The sequence below is a fragment of the Bipolaris maydis genome, assembly GCF_028858645.1.
Source record: "Bipolaris maydis strain C4 unplaced genomic scaffold PSV08scaffold_12, whole genome shotgun sequence".
Lineage (NCBI taxonomy): Eukaryota > Fungi > Ascomycota > Dothideomycetes > Pleosporales > Pleosporaceae > Bipolaris > Bipolaris maydis.
In genome coordinates, this window is record NW_027093868.1 from 1,448,226 (window position 1) to 1,472,281 (window position 24,056).

At 48.9% G+C, this 24,056-nt stretch overlaps 8 protein-coding genes across 8 annotated transcripts; 3 read left to right on the forward strand and 5 right to left on the reverse strand.

Moving 5' to 3' along the window:
- Positions 1-178: 178 nt before the first annotated feature.
- On the forward strand, positions 179-1,245 carry PSV08DRAFT_379684 (ATP11 protein-domain-containing protein; the record flags this gene model as incomplete). Its single annotated transcript, XM_014224135.2, has 1 exon — positions 179-1,245. The coding sequence occupies one exon, from the start codon at positions 179-181 to the stop codon at positions 1,187-1,189; it is 1,011 nt and encodes a 336-aa protein (XP_014079610.1). The 3' UTR covers positions 1,190-1,245.
- Positions 1,246-1,302: 57 nt separating this feature from the next.
- PSV08DRAFT_228909 (Pex12 amino terminal region-domain-containing protein) lies at positions 1,303-2,571 on the reverse strand (the record flags this gene model as incomplete). The annotated part of the gene is made up of 2 exons (XM_066092223.1): positions 2,031-2,571; positions 1,303-1,985 (listed from the first exon to the last, which is right to left on the reverse strand). Exons 1-2 carry the CDS (start codon positions 2,458-2,460, stop codon positions 1,303-1,305), a joined length of 1,113 nt encoding a protein of 370 aa, XP_065948637.1. The 5' UTR covers positions 2,461-2,571.
- A 193-nt stretch (positions 2,572-2,764) lies between these two features.
- On the reverse strand, positions 2,765-4,438 carry PSV08DRAFT_364975 (uncharacterized protein). The gene is made up of 2 exons (XM_014224133.2): positions 4,338-4,438; positions 2,765-4,287 (listed from the first exon to the last, which is right to left on the reverse strand). Exons 1-2 carry the CDS (start codon positions 4,410-4,412, stop codon positions 2,875-2,877), a joined length of 1,488 nt encoding a protein of 495 aa, XP_014079608.1. The 5' UTR covers positions 4,413-4,438; the 3' UTR covers positions 2,765-2,874.
- A 70-nt stretch (positions 4,439-4,508) lies between these two features.
- PSV08DRAFT_325203 (major facilitator superfamily domain-containing protein) lies at positions 4,509-6,171 on the reverse strand. The gene is made up of 2 exons (XM_066092693.1): positions 4,755-6,171; positions 4,509-4,715 (listed from the first exon to the last, which is right to left on the reverse strand). Exons 1-2 carry the CDS (start codon positions 6,120-6,122, stop codon positions 4,578-4,580), a joined length of 1,506 nt encoding a protein of 501 aa, XP_065948638.1. The 5' UTR covers positions 6,123-6,171; the 3' UTR covers positions 4,509-4,577.
- A 2,120-nt stretch (positions 6,172-8,291) lies between these two features.
- PSV08DRAFT_250457 (uncharacterized protein) lies at positions 8,292-8,762 on the forward strand (the record flags this gene model as incomplete). The annotated part of the gene is made up of 1 exon (XM_014224131.2): positions 8,292-8,762. The coding sequence occupies one exon, from the start codon at positions 8,292-8,294 to the stop codon at positions 8,760-8,762; it is 471 nt and encodes a 156-aa protein (XP_014079606.2).
- Positions 8,763-10,473: 1,711 nt separating this feature from the next.
- Positions 10,474-10,734, reverse strand: PSV08DRAFT_325216 (uncharacterized protein). Its single transcript, XM_066092694.1, has one exon. It carries the CDS (start codon positions 10,683-10,685, stop codon positions 10,506-10,508), a length of 180 nt encoding a protein of 59 aa, XP_065948639.1. The 5' UTR covers positions 10,686-10,734; the 3' UTR covers positions 10,474-10,505.
- Positions 10,735-10,885: 151 nt separating this feature from the next.
- PSV08DRAFT_325219 (uncharacterized protein) lies at positions 10,886-11,391 on the forward strand. The gene has a single exon (XM_014224130.2). The coding sequence runs from the start codon at positions 10,930-10,932 to the stop codon at positions 11,125-11,127; it is 198 nt and encodes a 65-aa protein (XP_014079605.1). The 5' UTR covers positions 10,886-10,929; the 3' UTR covers positions 11,128-11,391.
- Positions 11,392-22,551: 11,160 nt separating this feature from the next.
- Positions 22,552-23,318, reverse strand: PSV08DRAFT_250459 (uncharacterized protein; the record flags this gene model as incomplete). The annotated part of the gene is made up of 2 exons (XM_014224127.1): positions 22,552-22,872; positions 22,998-23,318. 2 exons carry the CDS (start codon positions 23,316-23,318, stop codon positions 22,552-22,554), a joined length of 642 nt encoding a protein of 213 aa, XP_014079602.1.
- Positions 23,319-24,056: the final 738 nt, after the last annotated feature.

Here is a 24,056-nt window from a genome sequence, read left to right on the forward strand (position 1 = left end):
TCCGCCCGCCAATCAGAACCCCCGTCGTTCCGCCGCCCGCGTGCCGTCATCGAGTCCTGCGTCTTTTTACCCAGCACCAGACGCCTGCGAGTGCGGACAAAACACCACCCACTGTTTTAGACGTGACCGCGACGCCGACCAGTGCGCCCGGCCTGTCCCGTCTTCTGGTCTCGACACCATGGCCACGCGCTTCCCCCCGCTGCGCCACGCCCTGCGCCAGCCCCTCGCCAGCCCCCGCGCCACACAGCGCCGCTGGGCACGTGTGCAGGATGTGCGCTTTCTCGTCACCCACGACCCCCAGGCGCGCGTCCTGGCAAAGTACCGCGACAAGCTCGAGTCAAAGGCCCGCGAGAAGGGCCTCCGCGACCTCGATGAGCTGAAGGCGCAGTACAGGGACCGCATAGAGGAACTGAGGAAGCAGGCCATTGTCCCTGGTGCGACGGGACCTCTGGCCCCTCCACCAGAACACCAACACCACCACCACCAGCCGCGACACACACAAAATGCCCCTCCACCACCAAGGCCACACAGCCCGCAGCCATCGTCGCCCCGCCCGGGAGCCGGCTCTCCTACGGCGCCGCCCCCGGGCGTGCAGACGCTCAATTCCTTCCTCGCCGTCGACAAAATCCAGGACAAGACGCGCGAGGAGATAGAAGCCCTCTGGCGCATGCGCCACGCAAACAACCCACAGGGCATCCACTTTGCCGTCCCAGCAAGCACCTTCGCCAACCTCGTCCGCAGCGCAAAGCAGCATCCCTCCTTTGTCCTCCCCATGCCCCGCGAGATGCCCGCAGACCCGGACGCCGCCCCCGACGCCCAGGGCCAGACGCAGCAGGCCGTCGAGCTGCACTACCTGCAGTTTGCCCACCCCCACGCCCACACCACAACCCTCATGTTCACCACGCTCGCCGAGTTCAAGCTGCGCGGCGAGTTCGCCAGCCCCCACACCACCGTCACCTTCCACCAGGAGCTGGCCGACAGCCACAACCTCGTCCTCGGCCAGGGCCTGGTCGTCGAGAAGCGCGGCGTCAGTCTCGACGACGCCCGCTGGCTCATCATGTGCATGCAGAAGTTCTACGTCCAGACGGACGAGGGAAAGGGAAGGAGCGAGCTGCTCGACATGTTCACCAGAGGCGACAGTGCTTTCAAGGTCGAGCGTCTGATTGACGAGGCCGAAAAGGTATTGTAGTGTAATATTATATGTATGTAAATGTACCATGTATACCATCGTCGTCATCGTCGTTGTCGTCATCGTCAAGCAAGCAAGCAAGCAACCAGCCAACCCATTGTATGTTTGGTCCCTCATCCCCGCAACGGCAGTATGTGCTGCACCAAACACGCCTGTCTGCACAGCGGGCATTCTGGCTTTTCCCTCGCCCAGTCTCCAATGCACGTCCAGCAAAAGACATGGCCACACGTAGTCACACTCGGGTCCTTCATCTCCTCCAAGCACAGCGTGCACTTCCTGTTTCCTCCGCCAATCCACTCCATTGTCTCCTCGTCCCCAAGCTCATACCGCGGCTTGTCTGTTGGCGGTGTGTGTGTCCACTTTTGCACGTCCGATGCCGCAGCCGTGGGCACAGCCGGCGTAGCAGCATCGAACAAGAGCGCATTGTTGGCACTGTACGCGTTCGGATCCAGAGACACTTCTGCGCCCCCTCCTACAATCGCCGACGTGCCATGCGCATGACCGCTCCCACCCGCCGCCGCTGCTGCCGTCGACGACGCCGTAACCGTATTGTGCAAGTGCAGATACGCCTGCACCGCCATCTGCAGCACAAGCAGTACCCCAAGCACTTCGTACCCAGCCCGGTTATCCCCCTCAGCCACCTGCCGTGTGAAAATATATCTGAGCCCCCATAACCGCTTCGAAAGATGGTAGTAGCTCCCCGAAAAATAAAACGTCGCCAGCGACACCGCATACACCGGCGACGGCGACGTAATCGTATCCAGATTCTGCAGTAGATAACTCTGTACCCGCATCCCTAGCGGTCTCCGTACTTGAACCTTGTCGCCTTTCTCCTGCGCACCCATCTGCGCCCGCGCCTGTTGTCGCGCATACCATCTCAGATTCGCCTCGAGTTTCGCGCGTATCCTGCGCCTAAACGCCGGCAACGCCCTTCCCAACACATACGGCCCCAGGATACACGCGACAATGTATCCTGCCCTTCTCCCCAGCGCGGGTAAGCGGCCTGTTTCGCTTTCCACCTGCACAATGTCCGTGTATTCTTCGCCCAGTGTGCGGTTTCCAATTAGCGTCGTGAGACCGAGGTAGAGCAGCTCGCCTATTACGCGTGTTTCGGAAAGGTACGTGTGCGCGGCGCGCGCGCCGTAGAGTTTGCGGAGCAGCGAGGAGAGGTGTTCGAGGAGGACGCCGGAGAAGTAGGCGTCTTTTTGGTGCGAGCGGATTATGTCGGGGGAGGCGGCGAAGGGGTAGGCGAAGGGGGGCGAGGGCGCCATGGTTTATTGCTTTCTGTGATTGCGCGCGACGAGTGTATTGGAAGAGCGACGATGGGCGCGTCGTTTGTCGTTGCAAGAGCAGAGGCTGCCTTTACATGATGTGTTGTTGATACATGGGGGCTCCGGGGCACGAGTGACATGCTACCTCGGCCTGTGCCTCACGGGTAAAGCTCGGGCCTCACGTTTACCGTAGCCGTCGTGCCTGTGATACAACGCCATCGCCCCAAATATTACTTTTACATGTAGTCAGACGTCAACTGGTGGTCATACTTTCAGAAGCAATGAAGCAAGGAAAAAAATTCAGCCCATTTCCTTCATTGAATTATTCTCATTTATCCAATTTTCACGTTGCCCTACCCTACATATATCCTGCTACCCAGGATAACCCCCCCGCCCCCATGAATCCAACCTCATTTATTTAAAAAACATTCCTTTCTTAGCCACAGGCTTCTTCTCCTCTCTCTGCCGTATTCTCGCATGATACTCAGCAACAACTTCCCTCGCACCATGCAGATCCTCTTCTACCAACCAGTCACGACTATCCTCATACCCCTCCCACTTGACCAGATAATACGTCTTATCCCCATCCTGATAATGCTCTTCAATAGCCTCAACCACGTACTCATCTGTGGCGCCATCGTCGCCATCTGCCTTGCACCTGTCATCTTCCATGATAGAATCCGTAGTCATGTGTATAGTGTCGCTGTCAAGCCCGCTTTTGTGTGCAGACGGAGATGGATGGGTAGCATTATTAGCGGAGGCCGACGGCGCATATGCGCGAATCGAGTCGTCGGAGTCGGATCGAAACATGGGCGATCCCACGGCGGGTAGATCGCTGGGTGGTATTGGTGCCATGTCCTCGATAGCCAAGGGACTCGAGTTTGCGTCTGCGGCAGACGAGCGGTCTGAGAAGAGGGCTGCTGAAAACGCTTCTGTTGGTATTTGCGGAGGTGACGGTCCTGATGTGTAGTGATCTGAGTCTGGATTTTCGAGTCTTAGTCTTTTGATGCGATGCGGGTCTTCGTCTAGTCCGTGGTCCTGTTGCGCAATAGGCCTAGGTACATCTTCTGCTTCATCCTCTTGGGTGTGGTAGGCGATGGGAATAGAAAGTCTCCGTGTACCAGATGACAGTGGCAGAGCGCTGTTGGCAAAAAATGCCGAGCGCATTAGATCTGGCGACGGTTGGGTTTGTGCGTCTGAATTTTGGTCCTCTTCATCATCGGTTTCTGGAATTACTGGAGATATATCCTGGGCTGCTTGGTCCAGAAAGACAGGAGAATCACCCAAGTGCTCGCCCAAATCATTGTGACGCATGGCCAGGCCTCTCCCTCTGCCTCTCCCTCTGCCACGTCTCCCTGGAGGCCTGTATCTTGTCCGCATCGGTATATCTGAAGGTAATCCTAGTCCACTGAGCATCCGACTTTCTCCTCCAGTCATCTTGGCCCCTCTTGCATTCTTTTCCAGCTGCCGACGCGCCAGCTCATCAATTTCTGCCTGTACCGCAACAGCCTCTGCCTCTGCCTCGAGCCTAAACTGCTCATTTTCAAATCGCTCCAGCTCGGCTGAAGAGACGTAGTGCAATATGCGACTAAGGTCTACGTCTTCGGTGACTCTCTGTTCCTCACTTTTGCCGGTACGTATGATTTGAACGATGTAGCAATTTCTTACTACCGCGCCCTCGGTCTGCCGGCGATCAAGAATTCGCGTTTGCGCGTCTGGTATCGGGCAGTCGTCAGATGGTTGTGGGGTAACTACGGCAGGTTCTTTACGGATACGCCATAGCTGCTCATAAATCTCTGGACCTGGTTTGTATGATTCCCATTCCCACTGTGAAAACAATGAGCGACTTTTCAGGCGTCTGCGCCAACATCACGTACCAGCTGCGTCTTTCCTCTACCGCGTCCTTTGCCACGTCCGCGTCCGCGACCGCCCCGAGAGACTCTCAGCGCCATTGCGACTCTCGAATGAAATGCAATAGCTTGTGTAGCGGCGCGTCATTGTGTAAGAAACAAGAAGGGTCAAGGTAAAGGCGCGTCTATGGTACTTGAATACAGAGATACTTGAATTATGCAAGAAGCCTTCTGACGTATCTGGTTTAGCGCCTGTTAAACACCAGATCAATGCGACCATCCAATCAACATGAGTACTACACTACGATCCGTTGTGATAACGCTCTGACGGGCAAGTCGAAATGAAGGAGTAATATGGAGGGTAATACAAGGCCACGTCATGTCAAAAGTAAATGTTACGGTCAGCTGCTTTGACTACACCTTTGCCCTCCAGTCCCAGCCCACAAGAGATATCCTCGTAGCCACAAGCAAACTCCCCCCAACGAAGAACGACACGGCCGCCCAAACGTTTGCATATGTAAAGTCACCGTTGTTCATCTGGATGAGTGCGCCGGCTAGCGGCGGACCTGTCAGACTCGACATACTCACAATGGTAAAAGCCATGCCCATTCGCACGCCCGTTTTCTTGAGATCCATCTCGCGGCTCAGAGTTCCAATGACAGCAGGCCATAATGCTTGAATGACAGCACTTCCGCTGCCATAAATAGCTGCAAAGACATACAACGTGCCAATAGACTTAATTCCGATCCATGCTAGCATCATGGTGCCGCAGATAAAGGCAAAGGGAATCAACACATTCAGGCCCCCAATCTTATCGGCATAGTAGGTGGGCAGTATCCGAAAGAGAAATCCCATGGCAACCTGCACAAGGAGCAAGTTGATACTTTGTTGATAGCTGACACCGAGGACGTTACGCGCATAACTCCCGATGTAAAAGAAGGAAAAGTACAAGCCCCAGAAACAGAAGAAAGCCGCAGTACAGTACAGAGTGTAGGGCAACTCCTTGAAACTCGCCCAGTCAACCAGTGGACCACTTTTCCTCGGCGGAAGTCGCGTACGATACAGAGCAATCGCCGTAATATTCACAACGAGCATGATGAAGCCGATGATGCGGATGGTCCACGCGAAGCCCACACTAGGCAGGCATTGCTGCACAATGATTGGGAAGATTACGCCGCCAGTGCAAGAGCCGAGTGCTGTGAATCCGAGTGCAAAGGCGCGGCGTTTAACAAAGTACGTGGATACCAGAGCCATGGATGGGCAGAATTGTAGGCCATTTGCGATACCCAGGCAGACACCTTGGGAGAGGAAGATTTGCCATGCGCTCTTACAGTGCGCCAAAGTGAAGATACCGACCAGCTGGAAACAGCTTCCGGCGATGTAAACGGGGCGAAAGAGGCCTGCATCAGTGGCGCGGCCAGTAAAAGTGCCGAGGAAAAAGAGGAGGAAGACTTGCAGAGAGCCGATCCATGATATTGTCGACGGCTCGATGCCAAGCGTCTTTTCGTAGTAGGTCTGGTACACACCGAACGAAGTGAAGAAGCCAAAGGTCGTCAAGATAGTCAGGTGGGTGCAAAACACTTGGATCCAGGCTTGAACACCACCATCAGGAGCTGGGCCCGGGTCAAAAGATGCTGCAGATCGGCGTGACAGTACTCGTGCAAGAGCAGGTAGATTGGGCTTTTCAGATGGCTGGTATGTACTTGGAGGCTCGGCTTCTTCTTGGGGCAAAGCTTGTTCGATATCGGCATTGGCCTTGGCAGGCTTCGCTGCCTCATTGCCCATTTCTGCGTCGATGCGTCGAGTCGTCATGGTTCTTGGACCATTGGAGTTGGACGTTCCAGTTCCGAAAATTGAAGATGAGGCGTAACTTTACGTTTAGAAAACTCATATGAATGGCGAAACCCGGGAATAACATTACTTAATAAATAAATGAATTATGGCCGCTGCTTGTATTCAACCAAACGCCGGCCTAACATTGCATGTGGGCCAATAACCTCGTGTTGCTCAAAGAGGGTGGGGTCGGCGGTTTTTCCGACAATCATAAGCGGCGTTCGCGTGACTCCAACATGGTCAATAGACTTATTATGAACATACCTATATCTCTTTGTGCATTACTTACACTGTGTTTTCTCTGCTGTACATATGTACTTTGTGTCTAATTCTGACATTACACGACATTTTGTCTACCGTATCCCACACCGCCTATGACCATCTTTACGGTCCTTTACGAGTCAGTGATATCAGGATTCTCAAGAGTTCGGATCAATTCCGCTTTTGAACTTCCTCCACCTGGGACTCCGAGGACTCAATAGCGCCCTTCTCACAAACTGAAGGATAACAAATCTGAAAAGTACACAATGCTACCCCTGCTGTGGAGACTTGACTAAGCTCGTGATCTGTGACGACTACATCGACTTTAGCCAGCAAAGATCGAAATGTATGCCAATCGCGATAACATATTGACCGTCACGACATCCAGGATGCACTGGAATTTACCATGGCCGTTTTCTTAACTATCTAATCTTGACAACGATAGTATAGCCTTGGTTGGCGCATCGAGTTTCCGCAGGTATTCGCATCAAAAACAAGCTATCCGACTATCACTCCTTCGATCAGCCTTTCTAATACTGCTTGGAGGCAATACCTTGCCATCTTGAGATCGCATCACAGATCTGATATCTGCATCGTCCAATCGATTCCTTATCGCAATGTGTTACCCCTCTTAAATCCTCCACCGGTCAGACATGACGTCGCACCCGCATATTCCACCACCATCATCTACAATAACAATAAGAAACTGATACCGAAAAGCTGTGTTTCACACATATAACTGCACTGCCGTTTCATAACAAATTTTCTCTCAGCATTCAATCTTCCCTTACAGTAATCAAGTAGTTTCCATCACCGATCATTCGCAATGGGCAACAAGGCGTCATCAGTTGGCTCGGGTACGGTGTCACAAACAGATACTGGAAACCGCAATAACAACAATTGCACAGGGTGCAAGGACTGTACGTGAAGCAACTGATTATCGTACTCACAGATTGAGAGCTGATCCTGCGTCATGTACACTAGGTCAGAACTGTACAGATTGCAGAGGCAAGTCATTTCCTAGCTATTCATGTCTGCATTATGTCATATATTCACGGATAAGTGTATTTCACCTTACTCGTGGTATCAAATCCCCATCTCATGTTGAATCGTCTCAAGTATGTTGCTTGCTTGCCCAAACGGGTTTTTTGACAGTAGAACAGATTGCACCTCATGTCGCAACTGCACGGACTGCGAAAATTGTACAGATTGTCGAAATTGCACAAATTGTACCAACTGTACAGGGTGAGTTCCGACTGGGCCACACGGCGAGAACCAGTGCATTTCAACGGTTTGCAACAGGGGGCTGACGGATTTAGCTGCTCCAACTGTACTGATTGTAGCGGACTGAAGGACGCACATAACCAAACAGGTGTGCATAATTAACGAAAGCTGTATGAGTATTGAAAACGAAGAAACGGGTTGCTTTGATCAGGATTGTTGTCATTTAACAAACCCAACATGTCGCATGTCAAAAGATAGAAAAAAGGATGAAGAAGACGATAGACGGCAAACGACTGAAGCTTGGCCTGCAAAATCTGTTAATCCACTTTAGGTAACTAGCTTGTCGAATTGACTAATCTGTTGTGATTTTCTCAAAACTGAAACCCGATTTTCTCATCTATACATACCTTTCGCACAATGATTGTACAAAACCATTTCACTACTTTGTATAGACCACCCAAACTCTCAAGCCCCATACCGACGCCTTTTTCCTCAGACATTGTTAATCAATCCCCATATGTCTCAACTCACAATGTCCAATCTCTCCATGCACATTGCCATATCAATCCTCATCTCATCTCTCTACATAAGTTCCCGCCTTGAAGTCCCGAATATTCACTTCATACCTCAAACAAGCGATCACACTCATTCCATCATCTCACGATGCAATCCCTCAAAAAAATGCTGCCAAAGCGCAACCACGCTGAACCTTCCCCACCCTCCAAACATACCGCTTTCTTCCCCCGTCTAATTCATAACAAAAAGCCAAAGAAACACATCTGCCACCTTCCCAAACCCCTCCGCGTTGGCTTCCTCCTCGAGAGCTTCAACGACCCCGATCTCCCTCTTATCATGCTCCGCCCACCAACTCCCATGTGGGAAATGTACAACGTTGAAGACCGCCTGTTCGAGCGCTCAGGCGACAAGTTCGTGTTGAAGAAGAGCAAAGAGCGCCCGGATTTGAGGCAAGAGGCGAATAACATGCTGCCGGTGCCGGTGCCGAAGCTTGAGGACTTGCTCATGTGCGGGGATGAGGGCGAAGATGAGGAAGTGGAAGTGGGGGGTGAGGGGTTGGGTGCGGAGTGCGAGGCTGACTATCGGGCGTATATGGCTGGGATGGGTTTGCTTGGGTAGAAGGGAGTGTTGAGGTGGGTGGAAATTACTTTGATTTTCTTTCTGGTAGTTTTGATCTTGTGAATGAATTGATTTTGGGAATTCTACAGTCTTTTAAGTCTGGATTCGAGGGAAAATATCGTACTTGTTAATTGCTGTGCTAGTTGTTTTGGTGCTGTGCAAACACGTTATGCATTTGTCTTTACACCTGTTAGCCTTTTGTATACTATTTAACAACTATGAGTGTTGAAATATCGTGCATGTGGTCGCTCATCGTCTTGGAATGATGACACAAAGAGACGAGTTCATCTTTGCGCTTGTTTAGCCTTGTGTCGCCTCAATGTGGCAGTGCCTTCAGCCGTAAATGCATTCCAACAGCGGGAGAAATTTGTGGCCTATCTGATGTTTCGATAATCTGAGATGTTCTGATCATCTGATATCTCAACGAAGTTGTCTGGTTTGTAATCGCTTTCGTTCATTCCGACTTACATCATGTTGTCACCTTCTCCAAGCATTCCCTCACGACAAGATTTGGCTTTGATCATATATTTGCAATCTCTTGTAGCTGAAGCAACTAGATGCAACGATAAAATATCGAGTGAAATTGAAACCACAAAGAAAATACGTACACGGGCTTCACACAACATTGCATGCAGGCTGCCAGCGGATCCAATAAAGCCGCTACGATCATCCAGCGACCGTATATTCACTTAAATTCCAACAAAAAAACTAAAAGAAAGGATGGCGCCACCTGTGCACTCCTACTTTGGGGTTCTAAAGACTAGAAAGATACACAACCTGGGTTCGGCATGTTCTGACCACCAACCTCGAAAGTGAAGATGCAATTTCGCTGCATTGGCTAAACAGTGTGCCAACCAATGTGGCTTTTTGTGGAGATGATTCTCCTGGCAGAGGTCAATAGACTTACCTCTTTAAAGAGCAGTGAATTACGAGAGGCTTATGTCTAGGAACCTGCCCGCAAAACCCCTGAGATGTAGAATGCAGCCACATCCGGTGGCGCCTGCACTAGTCCGAATTATTTGGAACAAACTCAACACCTCTCATTTTGAACTTGCGATTTACAATTGAAAACAGCAGCACAAAACTTCTTCTTATTGCCAATCCATATGTATAGAGAACGCAATCAGTTGATGTTATCTGCAGAGAGTTCAATTTCACGGAAATAGATGCGAGGTAGATAAGTTGTGGATGTTTTTGGCAGAGGTGCGTAGCAAAAGACATATCTAAGCGATCCCACACCGCGCACTGACGACCATCGGCCGCTCCGTCCGCTTGCGAGCCAGGCTAGTAGCATTCATTGTAAACGCCCAACGCACAGATGGTCAGGGCCGCTAGTCATGTTATTTTGGCTGCAAAGTATCTTTATTGACAGTTATAACGAACCGTCGTGCTCCTTTTTTCATCTTCTTCACCCTCATGCTCTCGAGCATCTTTACAGTCTTTACATTCAGTCGATGGTTCTAATCTACATAAGCCACTAATTCTCATATTCAAAATGCCCCTGTCACTCTTTTCGTTAGTTGCAATTTGCACTACTTTTCGCCTCGCCTTTGGTGCTCCTACACCTGTCGTCACCTCTCAAACCTCAATTCCTTGTACCAAGTCTCTACAACCAACCTCCTCCTCACCAGCAAGCTCAGGCTACTCCTATAGCGATGTGCCCAGTAGTGCGCCCTCCGTATCACCGACTCCTTACTCATCCTTAGCTGTTTACTCCATTTCCACTGGAACATCCACGTTTCTTCAGTTGTATACACCAGTCAACAGTCCAACCCCAGTTGACTCCCCAACACCAATTGAAAGCCCGACACCAATTGAGACTCCGACACCTGTCGAGACTCCTACTCCAATTGAGACACCAACGCCCATTGAGACTCCGACACCTGTCGAGACACCAACGCCTATTGAGACACCAACGCCCATCGAGACCCCCACACCTATTGAGACTCCGACACCAATTGAGACGCCAATACCTGTCGAGACTCCTAGTCCAATCGAGACACCAACACCGATTGAAACTCCCACTCCTATCGAAACTCCTACTCCCATTGAGACTCCGACACCAATCGAGACACCAACGCCCATCGAGACTCCCACGCCTCCTCCCGTTCTCTGTAACGTCGCCAACCTCAGAATACTCAACATAACACCCCTACGCAATATTCGCATGGCGAGCGGCGTACCATTTGATCCCAACCTCTGCAGATCCTTCTGTCGCAGCCTGGGTACCTGCGCCAGCTACGGAGTCACCGGGCCATTTTGCGAATTATATGCTCTCCCTGTTGCACAGGTTGCATGGAATGGCAATGCCGATGAGCCGAGGATAAACTCTGTGTATACATTTTCTGATATAGGGTGTGCGTAAGGGCTAGATTTCTCCTATTCGTATCTGCACAACAGCGCTGCGAGGACTTGGTGCCACCTTACGCATTGCTTTTGTGCAAGATTGCTGTCCATTCCGTTCACGTACCATGATAAAATGTCGTCTTCTTCCGTCTTCTATCCTCATCATTGCATGGCCTCTTCGAGCGCGACGCCTAGTACAGAATCTTACTCATCTTTATAATTACCTTACGCTAGAGATCTAGACCTAGTTTGCCTTATTCATACAGTAACTACATTATTCTGCATCTTGCGAGTGTGTTATATAAGTGCTCTTTAGATAAGGTATGCTACTAGCGCGAAGGATGGCGTTTAGTTTGTAAAACATTTACTGAGATTTCCTTCAGAAATCTACTAAAGTATATTGGGTCTTAGAACATCAATCAGCATAAGCTATAGACACTTTTATACTTGTATTATAGAGTAGTTCATTCTAATCACTGAAGACAGGGCCTATGGCTTTCCGAAGAGAAGGACGGAAGGTATTAATACTTAAGTCTAGTGAGCTGCACCTTCAATGCCAGCATGTTGTTTCGAAGACGAGTATCGCGATTCTCATTTTCTTCAGCGCTATCATCCTTGTGATCATCATTATTAGGCTGTTTAGTGTTGTGATATCCATACTACACTGCGAACACGCGAAAGAGTCAATGTTCTGGAAATCCACTTTACTTGGCTATGGCTAGGATTTACTAATAGCAATGAGACAAGGACTCAGCTTTGTTGAAAAGCCTATTGGAAAAAAATAAAAGACGCTTGTATCTCCTTCGCTTTTGCAATCCTTCCGTCGATTTCAATGCCTAAGGCCTTTGTATCTATTTTAAGAGCACTCGACCCTCCAGGACTGGAACTGTACATCAGCTGAGCATGCTGTGCCGCTGTTACCGACCGCCCCTCCGACCTAGATACCACAAATGCCTGATTAGTATTGTAATTTCGCTGCATTTATTATAATCTTTGGGAAAACGTTCCTAAATAAGGGAGAGGTGGTTACCTACTTGAGTGCCGCAATTTCGGTCTGCATACATATAGCCAACACAATTGCGGCCATTGGTCAGAGTCAGAGAGATAGGCTTTTTCTGATCGGCTGGAACATTGGTCAACTGGCAAGAAGTACTGCCAATTCCATCCACTCGATAGGAGTTGCCTCCGCATTGAGATTTCCAGTTTACCCATACGGTCCACGCAGAGGCATGAGGGAGGACAGCCGTTACGAGAACGAAGGTGGCAGCGGTAAAACGCATCTTAGACAGATCAAGAAATTGAGCAAGGATACTTTATATCTGTAAGATATCTGGTGATGGTAGTAGAGAAGGTTGTAGTTTGAGGTGGCAGTGATGAAAATACTCATGGAACCGGATGCCTTTAAATACCTGCTTCTTTGTTGATTTCCCCAATATTAGCTCGTAAGACAGAAACATATAATCTGCCTTGACCGTTCATGGGAAGAGAGTGTTGTGTTCCTCGTGCATGGTGGAAGATCAAAACGAAAGTGTTCATTCTCCTCATCTGGCATCATACACCGACGTGCGTCTCCACAGTAAGCAGCTGAATTCTATACACTATGTATGCCACCCTATTTTTCCTAGTAGGTTAGCGTTGTTTGGCCCCATAAAGGCTCAGAACAAGGAGAAATGATGCAACCATGTCCATTGCCTACAACCCTCAAGGCTATTGTCTATTATACAACCCTTGAAGTCTAGTTCTCCTAGGGCTAGTGAATCTTTCTGTTTCGCATAGAGGGCATTTAAAAGCTTGCTGTTATTGGCTGGGCAATACGCAATTGCAGACATGGCCTACTGATTTTCTATTCTTAAACAGCCGAAAGAAGTAATTGTTAAAGGCTTGGACGTAGTGACACGAGACAGCAGGATAGTTCTGGGCGGTCTTGGAAGGAGTGTCGATTAATGAAAATGTCTTACCTTTGCGGATCTGTCAAGGTTCAGATTGCGGGGTTCGGAGGAATGCTATTGTGACTAGCAGTGTTGCCTGATGGAGCAGGGTTTCTAACGATGGCATCGGGTGTCAGAACCGAGCCAAGTCGGCCACTTCACCCATGCCAAGCCAGCCACTCCAGCCCTACCCGCTTACTGATGGTAAGCAGTGTGCATCCAGTCTACAAAGTCTGGAAAGCTGTTATAATTACTAAGTAGTATTGGCCAAGGGTTGTGGGGCTTCAAGGACATTGTATAGGTTAGCAATTGGGGAGCAGCTGGATAGAGGTACTAGTATGTTGCTGCGCGCATAAGGCGATTCATCTTATCAACTACGTCGACAAACGGAACGACGACAGCCGCTGCAGCCGCATCCAGTATTCGACGTGATGTGTCTAGACCGTTTGGAGGGTGCACGTACAACCGGTGAGACTCCAGCGTAAGTGCACGCAAGTATGAGCTGCACGATTGTGTGCAGGTCTTGAGCTGAGTGCTCTATATCGATGAACATGTCGTCTAGTTTGGCCTTTCGCATGGGTTACGACCTCGTTGCTCATTACTAGCTTCACGGACATTACAGCTCACACATAGCTCTTGAAAATCCAAGTACGAAACTGATTCGACAAAGTGAAGGCGCCATTCTATGTGATCATGGTTGCTGAGCGTAGAAGTTAACAACAAGAGCTGCAGGGTCTGAATGCAAAATTGGCATACAATACGAACAACTTAGCTGCAAACTAGAGAGGCGTCTGGTTTTGTGACAACGAGCTATTGTTTCAATTCACTTCTGGTTTCGATTTCGTAGGTTGACTCCATTAGAGAGCTTCCAAGGCGCGGCAACTAAGTACGCGGAGCATCCTGACTCGTTTGTCAGACGTCTGCAGAGACGATGGCGGTGGGAGCAAGTGCTCCGGCTGTGCCATATTTTACGAGTAGTCTAAAGCTGCCTTCTCTGTTGTATATTCTGGCGCATACGGCGAAACCGGGTTGCACTCAGGTACATTTCATTGGGCTGTGAGTTTTGGCTGGAGCTTACATTAATGCATCTATGGAACTTGGAAATTTACCATTTAGTGTTATGAAACTTTCTCTATGCAAATCATCTGAATGTTGGAGGCTCACCTTTTGTGTGACTGAATATAAGCAGGAGCATTGGGAAGGCCTATAACTCCGCCTGGCACCCGTGTTGAAAATAAGTCAACCCCAAGATAGATAAATCAGAGAGACCAGACAAATTACGTTCAAAGGCTCACTCGAAATGAAGACTGTATATCTCCCTAGCTCGTCACAGATAATGCTCAAGTGCTTCAAGTCAAAAAGCGCTCCAATCGGCATTCCACAGCCTCCTAGCAACCACTCATGCAGACGCTATAGCAGCGCTGTGAATGGCCATTTCTCAAAATATCTCATATCGCCTGGGACGGTAGCAAACCCAGTATTTCAAAGGAATTCAAGGAGCCTTTCCCAAGGCTCCGAACCACTGTTTTCGGGCTTTTCTCTCTGATACACCCCATGAACCTTCTTTCTCCGCTCGGGCGATATGATTTGATGTTGATGTATGTATCTGCTCCGTAGAAGCAATTTTTTGTGCAAACATATCGCCTCTATTTGCACTGTTTGTATCACAGTATAAAGAACAATCCTGTACGGTACAGTGCATATATAGCGGAGCTAAAACTATGGACTGAATTAAGCGCAAGTTAGTAAAGATATTAATAACTTGAAATGCAGTACAAAATTTCATAGAACGGATGGAGAGTCTACTGACCTAATTTAGAGGTTAAGGAGAGCACTGACGCCAGATGAGTGTGGGATTGAACAGCTCTTCGGGTCGATTACCTTAGAAAAGATTCATGTCGAGCACTTAGTAGCTATAGGTCCTAGCTTGAGTTGGCCGATATAGGCCGTACTAAGATAATAACCAAGAGTATCTGTGGTAGTGGAGCATAATAGCAGGCTTCTGGATATTTGAAATCATCACAAAGTGTGGGCAAGGTAGTGTCTAGCCCAGTAAACAAGTGGAGGCAGAAGTAGAGGTTTGAAATCAACTCAGATGCCAGTTTCAGTGCCATCGCAAAATGCGAAATGGTAGCGACTTTGATGGAGCGAAAGGTTCGGAATTACAAGCTAGATACAATATCATGATTTCCTATCTGCTCCAGTGACTCAATGGTGCCAGTTCGTACACTCTCGTCTCTCCGAGTCTTGAGTATACAACTATTCCAGCCGATTAGATCCTTGCAGCCCCAGTAACACAAGCACAAACCGCACTTGCGCTAGCTTGCACCTGCAACGCCGTGGCAATTCCACAGTTGCCTACTACACATCCAAGGGCATCGCTTTGAATCGCAGCAGAGTTAGTGCATCGGCACGCATAATCAACTCCGCCACAACCAACGGCGGACGCGGCGGATTGGATGCACGGAACCTATAAGAGATGTCAGTTTTGAAAGATAGAAGGGGAGGGAATTGGACTAACACCGCAAGTTGGGATGGCAGAGGCGACAGGGTCGCAGCGGGTTTGGGCTGAGATGGAAGTTGCCAGGAGGAGGAGGATAGAGAGAGTAGACTGGTAGTGCATGTTTGCTGATGTTGATTGCTTTGGACTGAGAGATGAGAGTTGTAGTTGTATGTTGAAACGCGGTTTGTAGATGACTTTATATTTCACTGCGGAGTAGCAGCTCTCTACTCGATTCCAACTTACACATGCTTCTTGCTATTGAATTTCGGCTTCAAGAATACCCATCGTTACAATCTGCATCGCTTTCCTTGTTTTGTGATGAGGAGATGCGGGGAAACATCGGAGATGTCGACTAGATAGGGAAGGCAGGAGTCACAAATATTTGAAGTTGTGATCACATGTACCAGCTGTGGTTCGTGGAGTTGTTAATCCCTGCTGCTGCCCCTTGCATGAAGACGGGACGAATTTGCGGGGAAGCTTGTCTTGCCCTAATGCCAGCACGATCAGCATTCACATGTGGGTATAGTCCGACGTATTATACCTGGATGGAATCCGAGGCATTGAACATGCACCAGTGCTAACTATGAGACATGTGAATAGAGAGGGGTAGTTTGAAGACATGTGACTTGTTATTACAAGCAAGGAGTGCACCGCTATACTAAAACGTCACCACACCAACTTCGAGTTTTCTAGAATAGGTGTAATATTAGCTAAATATATACAAATCTCTTATAAAAAATCGTTTGCAACTACTTCTAAAGCGTGCATCTAGCGCGCTGTCGCGCAGTAGAGGAAAGTACTCGTCTCCCTACAGCTATCTTACAAACCTCAAGAAAAATTTTCAGCGCACAGACCATCTAGATTAATGCCAACTCAGAGAGATCAGGTAGAACTCGAAGGTAGCGATCTAGAAGCTCGAGTCCAGCAGGACATAGAGCGAAGCTCTAGTATAGAGCAGAATAAGAAGAAAAGATCAGCCTCTACTACTAGCCTAGAAGAGGCTAGTAGAAGATCAAAGATGAGCGCTACTAGCTACACTCAGGAGATCGACGAGATGGACACAATCGTAGTAGAAGTACAAAGAACCCAAGGGACTCAGGAATCCTCGCGCCCTAGGGATAGCACACCCCCCTCTACAGTAGATGACCTACCTGCCGAGCCTAATAGACCCACACACACCCGCACTAGAAGCAACTTCTCGCCTTTTATTGGCTCAACACTAAGGAATCCTTTCGCTAGCCAAAACAAAACACCTAGGGCTACGACAGTAGAAGAGGCCCTCGAGATAGCTAGAAACCTAGTAGTCCAAGCAGCTAGTCTAGCTGAAAGCAACCCCTCACAGCAGACTAGCCTGCTCGACCTAGTAGAAGTCTTTAGAGACTACACTGAGACAGGCCGAGTTAATAAGAAGAACGCAGCAATTCTAGGAGATCAGATCTCCTCGCTTTCAAACGTCTCTAAGGAGCTAAGAGACAAGGTTCGCCGCCTCGACAAACCTACCCCTGCACAACCAAACCAGCAGGGTAATAGACAGACAGCTGCTCCTACGCAGCCTATATCGTACGCCGCAGCTGCAACAGCAAATAAGGAGCAACAGTGGACTACTGTGCAGAAGAAGGCACCTCAAAAGGCTAAGCCTAGCCTAAAGGAGAGGCAGCTAGTCCTAGTCAACCAAGGAGGCCCTGCTGCCTTTGACGCCCTCAGGCTAAGAAATGCCTTCAACCAAGCCTTCACCTTAAAAGGAGGGGTGCAATCGCCTGTAGTCGCCTCAGTCACGCTATCCTCAAAAGGGAATAAGGTAGTCACTACTACACCTGCCTTTACAGCCAACTACCTGCTAGAAAACCAGAGTATCTGGAAGGATCTAGTAGCCTTCAAGGTAGCTCAGCCCATTACCTCGTGGTTCAAAGTAGTCGTCCATAGACTACCTACTAACCACGGCCTAGAGGTAATCAAGGAGGAGATTGAGACCTTTAACAAAGGCCTCAAAGTAGTAGGCACCCCTTTCTGGCTCACTCCTGAGGCTAAGAGAGGACAGCAGAGCTATGGCTCCGCCTGCGTCGCCTTCGCAACTGAAGAGGAGGCTCTAAAGGCTATTAGAGGAAAGCTCTATATTCTCGGAGAGAGCCTGAGAGCAGAGAAGCTACGAGTTATTAACAACTTAAAGCAGTGCTCTAAATGCCAAGGTTTTGGCCACCTTGAGACTAGATGTAGTAGAGTAGCCTGTCAGATTTGCAGTGAGGCTCACCACACTAGCCTACATAAATGCAACTCCTGCCCTATAAAAGGCAAAGCCTGCGTACACACTATCTTTAAGTGCGTTAACTGCAGTAAGCCTCACGCGGCAAATAGCTCTAGCTGCGATATTCTTATAGCTAGGACTACTAGGACAGGCCCTACTAACTAGGATGTTAAAGATCCTACAAATAAATGTTAATAGAAGTAGTTCTGCTACTGAGAGCGCGCTAGACCTAGCTATTAAAGTAGACGCCAAAATCGTCGCAGTACAGGAGCCCTGGCTACTCAAGAGATCCTCCTACTCAAGCACTAGATCTATCGCTCACCAGAACTTTACTCAGATACTACCTACCCTAGAGGACTCCTCCTTAAGGCCTAGAGTACTCTTCTATATTAGGAAAGATCTAGAAGTAGAGGTTATTCCTTTTATTAGCAACGATAACGACTTTCTAGCTATTAAAGTACTAGCCTCTACTTCTAACTTCTATATATATAACATTTATAACGAGAAAAGCCTTCTAGAAGGCCAAAATAAGACGACAATCCAGAGGCGCCTCCTACAGGAGACTCTACAACCTCAGTCAATCATCCTAGGAGACTTCAACACCCACCATCCTAGGTGGAGCCTAGAGGAGCGCAGCCCTAGTACACTAGCGGAGGAGCTAGTAGATTGGATAGACGCGCAAAATCTCACTCTACTAAATACTCTAGGGGTAGGCACCTTCTTTAGGTCTCATATGCGGAAAGAGAGCGTACTAGATCTTACTTTTGCAACCAATAATATAGCTGCTAGTATCCAGGACTGGCAGACTATACCTAAAGTAGGATCTGATCACCACGCAATACTATTTAGTACCTATACTACTAGCCAGCTACCTAGTCAGCTGCCTAGCCAGCTGCCTAGCCAGCCAAAACAGTATAATACTAAACGAACGGACTGGACGATTTTCAAGGAGACGCTAGGACAGGAGATCAAAGCCCTAGATCTAGAAAAGCGACTGTCGACACTACCTCCTTATTCAAACTACACCTCAAGAAAGCTTATTCTAGGACAAAATATCGCGCTAGAAACTAAGCTAGATAAGCTAGGAGAAGATCTTACGAAGGCTATACAGAGCGCACTAGAAAAGTCAACTCCACTAGTCAACCTAAAGCCAAAGACAAAGCCCTGGTGGACTAGCGAGCTAGATAGCCGTAGGAGAGAACTAAGTAGAGCCTATAGAGCCTACAAGAAGGAGGTAGAAAAGGAAAATAATAGCTCTCTCTACCAGTGGAAAAGAGAGTATCTACGTACGAAAAATGGATACTTAAAAGCTATTCAACGAGCTAAGCAAAGCCACTGGGAGGCCTTCCTTCGAAAAGACTCACCAAAAGAGATCTTTAAAGCACTAGCATACACTAAAGATAACCTTAGTACTCAAATACCTACTATTAAAGGTAGGGAGACGTTTACTGAGAAATGCAAGGCTTTTAGAGAGGATCTCTTTCCTCAGCCTCCTACGACAGCCACCCCCTCCTTCCACACCTACAGGGGAGACAGCAAGTGGACCTGGCCTACTCTAACAAAGGACGAACTCTCCTTTGCCTGCTGCAAGGTGAAGGCTACCTCACCAGGGCCTGATCTGATCAGCCAGGAGGTGATCCAAAAGGCCTACCTAGCGCAGTCAGAAGCCCTATTTAGGATATACTCCACCTTCTTCAATCTAGGCTACCACCCAAGGTGCTGGAGAAAAGCAAAGGGAGTTATCCTAAAGAAGCCAAGCAAGCCTAACTACTCGATCCCTAAGGCCTATAGAGTTATCTCACTCCTAAACTGCCTAGGCAAAGTACTAGAAAGACTAGTAGCTAGAAGACTAGGCGCACTAGCGGAAACAACAGATCTACTCCACCCCTCTCAACTAGGAGGAAGACTGAAGAAATCCGCTATCGACGCTGCGCTACTCTTCTATAACAATATACAGCAGCAGAAAAGAAAGCAGAAGATTACTACTACTATCTTTCTTGATATTAAAGGAGCCTTCGATCATGTCTCAAAAAACAAGCTCCTTGAAGGCATGAGAGATCAAGGCCTCCCCTGCTGCCTACTAGCCTGGACAAAGTCCTTCCTAGAGGACAGAGTACTGCAGCTGTCCTTTGACGGACAGACTGAGGAGCCGCAGGAGATCTCGACAGGTACCCCTCAAGGAAGCCCAGCCTCGCCTATCCTGTTTCTGATCTACTCAAAGCCACTATTTAAGGCGATTCAGACTAATGCGAATATCTACTCCTCCTCTTATATAGACGACCTCCAGATCTCTATATCAACTACGTCAGTAAGAAGGAATATCAAGCTACTAGAAAAGGAGATTCAGAATCTATTCAGACTAGCAGGGGAGTCAGCTATCCAGTTCGATAGCTCAAAGACTGAACTAGTAAACTGGACAAGATCTAGAAAGGATCAAGCTAGAGTACTTACTCTACCTAATCAGGAAATAGTACAGTCTAAGGAGCTAGTTAGATGGCTAGGTATATACTTTGACTGCAGCCTTAAATTCAAGCACCACAGCTACATTAGGAACCAGCAGGCTAGCGCAGCCTTCCACCGCCTTAGCAGGCTAGCTAACTCAAACAAAGGCCTCTCGCCTAGAGCAGTACGACAGCTCTACCTAGCCTGCGTCACCAGCGTAGCTGACTACGGCTGCCAAATCTTCTGGAGAGAGCAGCAGACAACGCTTAACCAAAGGCAGAAGCTGCAGAATCAAGCCTGTAGGAAGATCCTAGGCTCCTTTAGAACCTCGCCTGCTATACCTAGCGAGGTAGAAGCAGCTCTCTACCCTCCTAGGATTAGGCTAAATAACGCCCTACGACAATACGCCTTTAGAGCAAGAAAGCTAGCTCCTAGCCACCCTCTTAATATCGCTATCAATAGCAATCAAGGCAAGCAGCTAGAGCGTATTACTAGATCTATCTCAACAGCTCTATCAGAAGATAGCGAGAAGATTCAGCACTACGCCTCTATGCCCTGGAGCGCTACTACGCCCTATAGGATTAATATATCTAAGAAATCAAAGGAAAGCGAAGCAGAGCACCACAAGGAACTACTAGAAGACGAGCATCTTCTTTCTATCTACTCAGACGCCTCAGCTACAAGCAAAGGCAAAGGAGTAGGAGTAGGAGTAGCCCTCTACAAAGGAGCTAGCCTTATAGCTCAAGAAAAGGCTAATATAGGATACAACCAGCTAGTCTACAACGGAGAACTAGAAGGTATTACCCTAGGCCTAGAAAAGGCTGTTGACCTAGCAGACGACTACCTTGAAGTTAGAATATATGCAGATAACCAGGCTGCAATACTCAGACTAAAGACTGCTTCTGACTACCCAGGGCAAGAGTGGCAACTCAGATGCACTATAGCAGCAGAAAAGCTACAAGAAAAAGGCATATTACCTACCATACAGTGGGTACCAGGACACCAGGGCGTTATAGGAAACGAGAGAGCAGACGCGCTAGCAAAGGAGGCGACAAAGCTAGATCCTAGCTCTAGCAGGACGAGCCTAGCTGTAATAGGCACACGAATAAAGCAGCTAGGCGAGCGAGAGTGGCTTAGCTATCTAGGACAATACGGGAGAAAAGCTATTACTCTAAATCCTACTACTTACGCCGCAAGGTACAAGTGGAAGACTAGAAAGCAGATTGCTACTCCTCCTACTAGTAGAGAAGCCTCTAGCGCCTTCTATCAGCTTAAGTTAGGTCACTGCTATCTACGAGACTTCCTATTCAAGCGAGGAAAAGTAGACTCTAAAGTTTGCCCCTGCAACTATCGAGCTACTCAAGACCCTGCACATATCCTCCTTAGCTGCACGCTATACAAGGAGGCTAGGAAGAAGATGCAAGAAACTACAAAGGACCCCCTATCGCTAGCTTTCTTACTAGATACTACAGTAGGCGTACAGGCTACTATTGCCTTTATTAAGGAAACTAGGGCTGCAACGCAGGCCTGGTATAAAGGAAACCTCGACAACTAGGACAACACCTACACTAGGTGCCTTCGCCCTACACCCAACTTACCTCTCCTCTCACCCGCAAGACCTCCTACTACCCTCCTCCACACTAGGCCACGAGCCTCACCTCGATTTAGATAGCCCCCTCCCCCACCTACACCAAATTGATAGCACTACGTAGTTACCTGTAGGCATAGCCTGCACGTCTTATATAGCCTACCAGCTGAGACAGGACGTTAATCAATAATAATAATAATAATATACTAAAACGTCCCTTGAGATAGAGCCTAGTACTATGTTAGCTTAGCGCCAACAGCGTACGTAGCTACCGCAGCGGCCGCCTCTCTACATCCCATCCTCGCACACTCTGTCTATTACAATCCTCCCACACCATTCTCAACCATACTAAGCTCAAATTCTCTTTTCCCACTGGTCTGAACGTGTTGGCGTCGACCCACTCGTTCTCCGTCCAGGCCATAAATCAATGGCGATTGAGGCCATAGCACCCCAGCCCAGCGCCTACGGACGTCTGACTGAGATGTGGAAATTGGCTGTGTAACGTCCACTCGCCAATGCCTCCACTTTCAATGTGGGAGCAAGCGGACACATGCTCCCCCAGCTGAAGACTGAAGACCTCAAGTACGCACGCGCTTGCTCCAGCACTCGTACTGGCATCCATTTAGTAACGCTGAAAAAGTGCCCCGGGCTGTGCGACGCCGGCGCGATTGCAAAGATGGTCACTCACGTTCCCACTGGCTGCATGTCTATGTAAGGCAATGAGATGCCGCTGTTCGTTGTCACGGCGCGAAATCTAGAGCAAGTCCTGGTCCGTTGGCTTGGGCGATCCGTGACGAGATGGGACGAGCGCAGTAAGGAGAGCCCATGAAGGTACTGCCCAGAGCCGTGTCGCATTGGTGCAACCCCTCGCATACAATTTCAGGGCTTCCACTCTGCTGGCCGTAAGTGGCTACAGTGGTGCTGTCGTCGAGTGTGAGCTTCACGGCCACAATCAATTCGTGGTCCCAGCCCATCATGTCGCCTACGAGCACCGGTGCATATTTGTTCCGCTTCGAGGCCGAGGTCGAGGTCGAGGTCTGCAGTCGCGAGGCTGGCATGGTCTGCATCGTCAAAGTCAATCTTCACTAAATCCACCTACTCACTGGCCTTCCTGGGTCAGGCGTGTGCCAGTGAAATGCTCTGTCTGGAGGTATAAGCACCTCTGAACGGCTTGACAAAGCCTTACGTAGGGCGCCTCGGGTAGAGGCAGCGTCGTTTGCGCCAAGGTGTTGCCCAATACTTCAACCAGCACTTGATTTTCAGACTGCGACACGGTGACCATCTCTCCCTCGGCAACAAAGTGGCGGGCGATGAAGCTAGTCAGATCTAGCATAAAATCCACGGGAACACTACTGAGGATGGTTGCGCGTGGGGTCCTTAAAACAAACATGGCCCAAGAATGCTTTGTTGAGAAGATGGTAGAGGTACCGTCGCATAGCCTGCCGGGACCTAGATCGGATTTATACTCCGACTTCGTCATCTCGATATCCCCGCTCCCATCAGCCATTGGCGCGTATATGAATTAGATGATGCCAGCCCTCTCGCCAGATCGCATCCAATGCACGACCTCTCTGCTCGACGCGATGTTCTGATCGATGAGGCTTTTGTGAATGGTGAACATCGACTGACTCCTATCCGCAGATTTGACTTTGGCGTCCAAAAGTTGATGCAGCAGCCCTCGCCGGCGCCATAATCGAGATCTTGGATCTGGACAAACACGTCAGATAGCACCCCGTCAACTGAGATCTGCATCGAGAATTGACCGTTTTCCACGAAGTCAACAGCCTTGATGGTGTTCCCGTAGCCATTATCGCCTAGGGATTACAATGCAGCGACTCTTATCGGCACTGGCGGGGAACTACAATGCGTCTTCGTTCAAAGGCCGCGACCGCGGCGCTACCGTCAAGGCGCTGAACGCAGCTGGTGTTTCCATCTCATCCACCAAGTACGAGGGCGTCATGAAAGGCAATTTAAGCACCCTAAGACTCAGTTCAAAATCAACGTAGTCACCTTGCCTGGCTACAAGATGAGTTTGGTGATCTCGTAGGACTAGGAAAGTCTCGACATACCGAGGCGGCGTGAACATATCACCCTATTACTAACAGACTAAACTCATCTCACCAACTACGGCGCTGCACAACTCGAAACTAAAATAAAACAACTCGTACAGCCTACCTCTAGCTTCTCTTATTGTCTATATTAAATTATTAGCTCTACAGCATGCGCAAAACGCCTACAAAGTTGG